The following is a 9977-nucleotide window of genomic DNA, read 5'->3' as shown; positions in this document are numbered from 1 at the left end:
TTGATCATCTTTCCAAATAAACAAGAGTCACAGGTAGGTAACGATTCATAATCGTCTTTATCAAGAATTTCTTCATTTTACTCTTGTTGATATGATCTAGCCTACAATACCAAAGGTAGGCATCCATGATATCGACAATCCTAGGACGTTTATTTGACATGTATATTACATTAGGCCTAGATACAACATAGATTCTATTGTTCAACTGTCCGCACAATATTGTAACACCATTCAAAATGATATCACAAAATTTTTTTTTTATTGATATTTCATAATTCAATTTGGCCAAATAGCCTACAGAAATAAAAGAAAACTAAGATAGTAATGACATTCATTAAGAATAATAAAATGAGACTCGAATACAAACTTGATAATTTCTAAAGCTAAAACTAAAACTGATCTTCCATCTCCAACATTCAGAAATCTCTCACCGTCTCCAAATCTCTTACTGACTTGAAGACCCTGCAATGAATTATAAATATTAATGGAGCTTCTGATGTCCAATATCCAGGTTATTGTATCAAAAAGAGAGAAGTTACAAGGTGTTATCACATAAGTACCTTATCTAGCAACCGATTGCTGCTTCTTCTTTGACCTGTTCAGGTTAAAGGAAGCTTTATACTGAGGATAATTTTTCTTCTAGTGATCCTGCTTCTTACAGTAAAAGCACTTTGCTTGACTCTGATCGGCCTTGAACTTGGACTTCTGAATCTGACTCCTAGCACTTTGCATCTTTTTATTTTTCTTCTTTTTCTCTTTCTTAAAGGGACGACAACTACCTGAAGAAGATTCTCCCACTAAATTCACTATCTCCTTATGGAGCTGATGATCCTTCTCAAAAGTCTGTAATAACCCCAACAGACCGTGATAGTTGACTACAGGCTTCGTCATTCTAAAATGACTGAGAAATGGTAGGTAGGATTTAGTAGAGAGTTGAGGATCGTATCCTTTCCTAGCTGCTCATGCAAGAAAAAATTAAACTTGCTCACTTTCTTGATATGTTCGATCATGTATAATACATGATTGATGACAGATGCTCCCTCCCTCATTTGAGCATTGAAAATGGAACAACTAGTCTTATGCTACTTAACATCGTCGGGAGTACCAAAAGACTCTCTCAATACTTGGAGCATTTTTTCTGACTGAGTCTCTTCGAATTTTCGTCTGAACTAGTCGTTCATGGAGGCCCGCATGATGCAACGAATCGTGGTGCGATCGTTGAGCCACTTCAAATAAATATCTCAGACTGTACCTGAAGCATTGAGAACAGGCTCTTTAGGTGCCAGATCCGTAATCACATACAGAATCTGATCGTGCTCTAGGATGATCTTAAGCTTTCGATATCAGTTATCAAAATTAGATTCCATCAATTTCTCACTATCCAACAGTGATCGGAATGATAAGTTTTAGGTCATATCTGCATGTACAAGAAAAAACCAAAATCTAATCAGTAAATGAATTTATTAAGTCTAAAGATATGGACTTTAGTCCAAAGATTCTTCCACTATTTTATACGAATCGATAGCCTCTACCTTTAATTCAAGAAATTACTTTAATTTTTTAGTGGGTACTAAAATCTACATAAATTGCACACGAGCTCGATTTTGGCTGGCTCACTCATGTACATCCATAGATAGATTCATTAACTAATTATTTTATCAAATAATTTTTAGTAGTTGATTTAGCCCTAGGTAACTTTTTAGCTGACTTTAGTCTTCTCTGCAAGCTCCTAATTAGGTCCAACCATTAACATGATCATACTTATGAATCTAACTACCAAATGATTAGGCTCAACTTAGGTCAACTAACCTGACCACCTGACAGAGAGACTCGACTAAGTCATCATATTATGGATAATAATTTCAATAGCAGATGAGCACCAGGACTTTGGGCCTTTAATGATCATCATACTAATGGACCCATTATCATCCAACTTAATGAGAGGCTATGATCTAGTTATCACCATAACCAGCTTATTTTAGGAACCTAATAATTTAGAAGATTTAATTAATTTAGAGAAGAGATGAGAAGAAATCAAACAGTAGACCATAATCCTCCCACTGACTTCACCAAGTCACTGAATCGGGTTAGGATCATGTGGATTGAAATGACACCTAGATCAGTCACATTGATCAACCTTAATGGCATGGGCTAACTCGAATTACTTAGCATTCTAATTAAAATATAATTCACCAAATTGATCAGGTAAGTGAGATCGGTAGGAGGATTTGCTAAGCTTGCCTTAGACACCATCGAAATGGCCAGATAAGTCACTCTTAATTAAAAACTACCGATGAAAATGTCAAACTTATCTTAGACACTAATTAATTAATTAGTTTTGATTTGACCAACTTAATGATTCGGATTCAATCATTGAGCCACAATTAAGGTCCATTTGGTCTAATCAAAAGTATGGACTGGATTATCTATAACTATTGTATTAGAGAAATCCTGATTAATCTAATTCAACACTTAGTTAGACTTAATCAATTTCTCTCTACATGGTCAATCAATTCTTTGATTCTAACCTTAGGTTTAATCCAATTAAAGAGAAGGACCTGATTTGAGCTAATCTATACTCCATATTTTATGCAATGTCATTAGATCTTAAATCACAATTCTAGATCTAATCAACTCAATACTTAATTCTTAATTAAGTTTTGCATCAACATGGTTAAGGTTTTGAAAATAATTTTTATGTAAATTTTTTATATTAAATCATAAAATCTTTAGATCAAATCTAAATTTTTTATGATTTTAAAATAAAATAATTTTGATTAATCAAGATTAGATATAATTAGTTTCTTTACAACTTGCATCACATACAACAATACCTAGGGTTTCAAGATCTAGGATTTTGTAAGAAAGTAAATTTTTCTCCTTTCACTTTCTTCTTCATGGGACCTCACAGTAGTACCCCTACATACCATAAGAGCATCCCATTGAATAAAAAGAGAAGGTCATGAAATCCTACTTGCTCCTATGATCGGACGGTCTGGTGATTACCCAATCTGAGTACTTTACTACTTAGAACATCTAATCTAAACATGATAAAAATTAGATCTAAAAATAAACACATTTAGATCTAATCTAAATCATAAATAACTAGATCTAATATCACAAAATCAGATCTACAGGCATAATAAATCATATCATAATAACCATGTCTCTGATACCAATTGAAGGAAACAGAGGTAGTGTTATGCATGCAATTTCAAAAATTTTATACAGCAGAAGAAAAAGATTAAACAATTTAATCTAAATCATATGTATAAGATCTAATCTAGACTATCATATCATGATAAAGTATATAAAATATGATACATTTTAGATCTGAAAATAAAAACTCACATCGATCTTAACGATGCTGAAATTTTAGATCTAACTATTAGATCTAACGAAATGATCAAGATAGGTTAGAAATAATTACCAAACCAATGAGATCTTGATCTTTGCTGGTCCAACACTTGAAGAAGATGCTCTTCAGGTCACTCACAGCCACACAAAGTCATCTGACCTCTACAAAAAAATCTATGCAAAGACACACGAAGTCATCTGGCCTCTATAAGAAAATCTATGCGAAGACTAGCGTAAATCAGGGGCTTAAAGGTGCTAGCCTGCAAGCAACTTAGACGTTTGATCTCTTCTTTTTTCTTCAAACACCTTGGATGCTCCAAAGGATGAAAGAATTTGGAGGAGGAAGAGAAGAGGAGGAGAAAAGATTTGAGAAAATAAAAAACCAGCAAGAGAATTGATGTTATGACGTCAAGAAGAGGGGAGCCCTTTTTATAGGCAAGAAATTAGGATTTTTATCCAAGGGAGGGTGCCAAGAGTCCACACCAAACAACTTTTGGCATCTCAAAAATTTTTAGAAAGGGCTCTACAGTGTGAAGAAGGATTCTGGTGTCTCACATATCCAAGAACTCTTCAAGAAAAATAAAGAAAAAATCATTATGGTGACAACAACCTTCCTTGTATGAAAAATTTTTTTTCTTGATTTCATCTTATCTCTAATTCGGATAGCATTCGAATTTAACAAGAGATAGAATTATGAGTCATCAATCATTGCCACCCATCCTTATTGGGTCTACTACTTTGACACTAAAAAGATCAAGCCAAATCCTATTTGGCATGGAGATAAGGACATGGGTCCAAGTATGGCGCAAGAAGATAAGGAGAGAGTCCTAGTCAACTTGGACTCTTTATTTCTAATTTGATTCTAATCCAAATCAAATTTAGATTGAACCTACTGATAGAAATGAATCTAATCCAATTAAGAATCTAAATATCTTAATAAATTTCTAATCCAATTAGAAATTGGCTGATTCCAAACTTTGATCGAATCAGGATCAAATTTTTCTTGTAATCAGGATTGATCATATCAAACCCAATCTAAGTTGAACTGAATCTAATTCAAGTAGACTTGATCCAAAGTTCTTTACTCAATCAAATTGAGTCAATTACTAATTAATTCTCTATTCATAGTAGAGACTCAATCCCATTAAAACTCTCCTCTAGAGTCTCAGTCTCAATAGGACTCCTCACTAGAGTCTCAATCCAATTAGACTCTTCAGCATCAGGTCTGATAAAATCTTCTAATATATGTGATCTCATAGGTTCGAACATAAGCCAGTAGTATAGAAATAACTTTCTATACTAATCGATGTAACCATCTAGCAATGGTGATCCGACAATCAGATAGGTCAAAGTATTGCAAAATAATATTCTAGAGCCTATTGGCATATGATTACTGTATAATTCATCTCTTTGATCCTAATGCTCAAGGTGACCTAAGGTTTAACTGTCAATCCTAATTTAGTTAACCATATTGTATTTCAATCTTTCAAATCCATCTCATGAATTATTTCAAAATTTTATTTAATTGAAATATACTGATGCATATTTTCTACTAATTCAGAGGGATTAATTCTATCTTGATATACACACCAACTTAATAAGTACTTGACTGCACCCAATATCTTTCCATCATTGAATTAGAAATTTAAATGGTCTGGTACTAAAGTACAATGAGTTGCTTATAAGTCATCATAGTGGTCTTAGGTCTGAGAGACACTTATATTCGTAATCTTCACGAGCTACTTTTGACAGTAGAGTGCTTGGTATATGGTCACATTCGATGCGAATATATCCCTATATTCCATCGCATGCCCTAACAGTGTCTCCATACTTCTTGATTAAGAGGACAATCAACTCATATGGCACACAACGATCTATACTCAAAATTGCTATCATCTTATTAATAGCATATCATTTGGTCACAACACTTTTAAGGACTAAACAACAAATCCTTTCTTGTCAATCAATTATAGTCCTAAGGACTTCATTACAATATAGGAGTTCAAAGACGGATAATTTGTAATGAAAATACTAATTAATTTTTATTAATAAAAATTCATATACAATTACAAGAATGAGCACAATGGTCAACAAGCTAACGATTGGCTTTGGGATATATTTTCCAGCACCACTGAGCCCTAAATTCCTGGGACTCTCTCTCATTTGTTGCCGACCAAAAGTAGGAGGGAGTGCTAGTTTTTCTGCTCCAATCTTTTGTTCATGCATGAAGAGAAAGGATGCGTGCACATTGGCGCTCTCCTTTCTTACATGGGTTTCTTCATGGATAAGGGCTGATTTGAATTTGATTCGAGTCTTATTCTATAGGGGATCTGATCAAATAAGGGGCATTCAAATCTATAAGAAAAGAAGGCTCTAATCCAAGGTAATTTTTTAGATTTTGTTTGGTGTGACAAAACAAAAGAAAGAAAGAAAAATTACTATGAGTTGTGAGAGGTTTTGTACAATAAAAAATAAAAGGGAGGGTGCTGTTTACTGGCATGGAATATTGATTCCTTATGGGCACATCTTCATGGTCAAAATAGATCTGATTTTTTCATGAAGTCTTCTCTTCCCTTGCATAAAGAGTTCTTAGGTGCTGTTTCTTTGGCATTAAGAATCTCTCCTAAGATGTGGAGATCAGATCTCCACCATCCTTTGTATCCCTTCTGAAGGATCATCGTCTGAGATCTTTATCCGTCTTTACTGTGGTGACTAGTATGCATGCAAAGTAGAGGATCTATATATTCAGATCTTGTGAGGTAACTGATTCAAGAAACCTCGATATTTTGATTGAATTCTGCTACACATCAAAGGTAAACATAATTATTATGAAATTTTAAAACAAAAATCTATTTAGATTCATCCTGGCGATCCAATTTGAATCAGATTTTTTCCTTCAATTGGTTCATAAGTAGAATCAAAATCAGAATTAGAATGGATTAGAATCAGAATCAGACTCGGAATAGCCTTATTCCTCGATGTGTTTGGTTCACGATCAAAATCAAAATTAGAATGGAATTTGTGCACTTGAGGATAGTAAGAATTAGATTTTACAAAATTGGGGCATTTTCCATATTTCTTTGTAGATATCTTCATTTTTTTTCTTTTTCCCTTGACTTTCTATCCAAACAAGGGATTTCAAGTTTCTCTGTTATTCTATTCTTCATGAATTTCTAGCCAAGAGAATATAGGTTCCTTCTCTCTCCCTTAAAATAAACTTTTTATCCCCTTTTCTTCTTCTCTTCTTTCTACTTCTCTGAAATATCAATATAAAATAAATAAACCAACAAGAAAAACAAAGTGACGCATATCCTATGTTACATATATATTTTTTTATTTTAATTAATAATAAACAGGGACCATCAGAAATGGTCCCCAACGAAGCCCTTTGTTTCTTCGCTTCCATGTGGACTAAGAGATCTCATACCAAAAGACACCCTCGAGATGGAATAATACGAGTATCCTTTCCTATTATTATTTTAAACCCTTTGTAACATTGAAAAGGATCCTGACAAGAACCATTCCTCCACTTTAACATATACAACATCACGAGCCAAACTTACCGGTAGGAGTTTCGTTAATCCGGACGCGTGATAGAACAAGTCACCTCGTTCTCTACACCCACCAAGTGGCATCATCTCTCCTCTGGCGCCGGCCGTTAATCCACATTCCGCACTCACCCAACGCTTAAAAGTCCCCCTTCCCGTAAACTCCTCCTACCTCCCCATTTCCCTTTCGTCACTACCCTCCTTGATGGGTTCCATCCCCTACTCCGAAACCCATCATTGAGGCCTCACCCTTCAATCCGGAAGCCCTTCCTCCAAAACCTCAAATTCCCACCACCGAAAGAACACCTCAGAATCATAGAAGAAACGATCACAAATCCCAGTTTCACGAGGAAGAGAGTGGTCACAATAGAGGGGTCTCGATGGATAGGCTCCTAAGCTTAGAGCCATCGAATCAGGTTGCGATCCGCATCGAACCGGGTCAGAAGTGCTACGGCGACCTCACCCTGCGGAACGTGATGTACACCATGCCGGTCGCCTTTCGGCTCCAGTCCGTGAACCGGACTCGTTACATCGTCCGACCGCAGTCCGGCATAATCGCCCCGCTCGCTACCCTTACCGTGGAGATCACCTACCTCCTGCCCCCCACCTCGCCCGTCCCCGACTCGGTGCCCCATTCGGACGATTCGTTCCTTCTCCACAGCGTGGTCGTTCCCGGGGCCGCCATCAAGGACCCCTCCTCCACCTTCGACTCGGTCCCCAGCGACTGGTTCACCACCAAGAAGAAGCAGGTGTTCATCGACAGCGGGATCCGGATCTTCTTCGTGGGATCGGCCGTGCTGACTCGGCTGGTGGCCGCTGGGTCCATGGACTCGGTCCGAGATGTGCTGGAGAGGAGCGAGCCGGAGTGGAGGGCGGTCGACTCGGTGGACTCGGCCGGCCAGAGCCTCCTGCACCTGGCCATCGCCCGGGGCCGGCCCGACTTGGTACAGCTTTTGCTCGAGTTCGACCCCAACGTGGAAGCCCGGAGCCGGGCCGGCAGCACGCCGTTGGAGGCCGCGGCGGCCACCGGTGAGGCGCTGATAGTGGAGCTCCTTCTGGCGCGGCGGGCATCGACGGAGAGTTCGCCGGCGTCGGCCCTGGGCCCGCTGCACCTAGCCGCGGCCGCCGGGCACACGGAGGTGCTGCGGCTGCTGCTGCGGAAGGGGGCTGCAGTCGACGCGCCGGCAGCGGACGGGCGGACGGCGCTGCACCTGGCGGTGGAGGAGAGCCGGCGGGACTGTGCGCGGATGCTGCTGGCGGCGGGGGCGCGGGCGGAGGCGTGCGGAGGGGCCGACAGGGACACGCCGCTGCACGTTGCGGCGGCCGGCGGGGACGAGCAGATGGTGAAGCTACTGCTGGAACGGGGAGGGGCGGGGCTGCGGGAGGTGCGGAACGCGGTGGGCCGGACGGCGTACGACGCGGCGGCGGAGGGGGGCCATTCTCGTCTCTTCGACGTCCTGAGGCTGGGGGAGGGGCTGGCGGCGGCGGCGAGGAAGGGGGAGGCAAGAGGGGTGCAGCGGATGATCGAGCGAGGAGCGGCGGTGAATGGGAGGGACCAGCACGGGTGGACAGCGCTGATGAGGGCGGCGCTCAAGGGCAAGGTGGAGGTGATGAAGGCGCTCATGGACAAGGGGGCAGAGGTGAACGCCAGGGACGAGGAGGGGTATGCGGCACTGCACTGCGCCGCCGAGGCCGGTCAAGCGGAGGCTGTGGAGGCGCTCGTAAAGCGTGGGGCCGACCTCGAGGCCAGGACGGTCAAAGGGGCCACGGCCATGCACATAGCCGGCTCTCTGGGCTACGCTGGGATCGCCAGGATCCTTGCGCAGGGGGGGGCCGTCGCCATGACAGCGGTGGTTACCGGCGGCGGCGGGTTGAGGGCCGCGGCCGAGAAGCTGGGGATGAGGAAGGTCGGGAACGGCGGCGGAGGGATGAAGGAGCCGGAGACAGAGAAGAAGGCGAGCAGGATGAGCGGTGGTCGGCTGTCGAGGCGGGGGCTCCAAAGGGCTGCGGCGCTGCCGGTTGCCTGATCACATAAAAATGGTGCTGGGTTGTCGAAACTGTGAACTTCTGTTAACCAATGGATACATCATTAGTTATTGATTATTTATTTTAGTACCCCTCCAACTGGTGTAGTCTATGTAGATTTGTCATTTCAATGCTCATATCTGGAGAATGTACATGCGATAATTTTTGTGTTACAAACAATCACCACCATTATGTTTCGAGGATCTTGGGCAAATTTTAACGAGTACAAATAAAAGGCCATGCTCTTAATTTTCAGTGGATTTGGATCCTCTTCATTTTAAATGAAATAATGGAAATTGCATTACGTCACTCAATTGTTAACGTCCAATCAAAAAAAATATTGCAGCCGAATTTCATCTCGAGACCAAAATTTGATTAGAGTTGGACCGCAGCGGCAGATCGGCAACGGTAGAACCTGCAAGTGTTGCCCAGATTTGGCTACTAAGGGAGAGGATGAATTGGATATTATTAAAAATTTTAATCAAATTTGAACTCTAAGCAAATATGTACTTCTAATTAGAGTGATTGTGCGATGAGAACAATACGTGGTAGCGGAACAAAAACTAAGCTAAGCAAGTATTGAAAGCATGTAAAACAAATACAACAAAGCAAAATACAAACACGTAAATTTATAGTGGTTCAGAGCAACCCGCTCCTACGTCTACTTGTCAAGCTCCCTTTAAAAATTCTATTATAATCTTTTGACTATAGTGTGTTTATTTTTTCGGACTCATAAATAAACTCGATTTTTTCGAACTCACCAACCACAACCCTATACCGATAGCTTTTCAAGCTCACTATTAATCTAGTTGCTTTAATCTTGGCTCACCAACTATAATCATACAATGATTATTTTTTCGGACTAATAATCAACTTCAAATTTTTTTCTCCAAAAGAAACTTGTAAAAAAATAAAAATATAAAATAGAATTTCAGCACAAAATGAAAACAAAAAAAAAACTCTTTTAAGCTTGATGAAGATGTTGCAAGGTTGATCTTTGAAGCTTGAACTTTTCTTCTTTGATGCTTGAGAGGATGCTTGAGATGT

At 40.2% G+C, this 9977-nt stretch overlaps 1 protein-coding gene across 1 annotated transcript; it reads left to right on the top strand.

The window, feature by feature from the left end:
* The first annotated feature begins 6847 nt into the window (after positions 1–6847).
* Positions 6848–9133, top strand: LOC105034981 (protein VAPYRIN). Its single transcript, XM_010910350.4, has one exon. It carries the CDS (start codon positions 7286–7288, stop codon positions 8930–8932), a length of 1647 nt encoding a protein of 548 aa, XP_010908652.1. The 5' UTR covers positions 6848–7285; the 3' UTR covers positions 8933–9133.
* Positions 9134–9977: the final 844 nt, after the last annotated feature.

This window comes from Elaeis guineensis, chromosome 6, assembly GCF_000442705.2.
Source record: "Elaeis guineensis isolate ETL-2024a chromosome 6, EG11, whole genome shotgun sequence".
Lineage (NCBI taxonomy): Eukaryota > Viridiplantae > Streptophyta > Magnoliopsida > Arecales > Arecaceae > Elaeis > Elaeis guineensis.
The sequence above is the reverse complement of the archived record's forward strand: the minus strand, read 5'-3'. Positions and strand labels throughout refer to the sequence as shown.

Bases quoted from the DNA above. Each gene is read 5' to 3' on its own strand.
- LOC105034981 (XM_010910350.4), top strand. From the start codon at position 7,286: ATGGATAGGCTCCTAAGCTTAGAGCCATCGAATCAGGTTGCGATCCGC.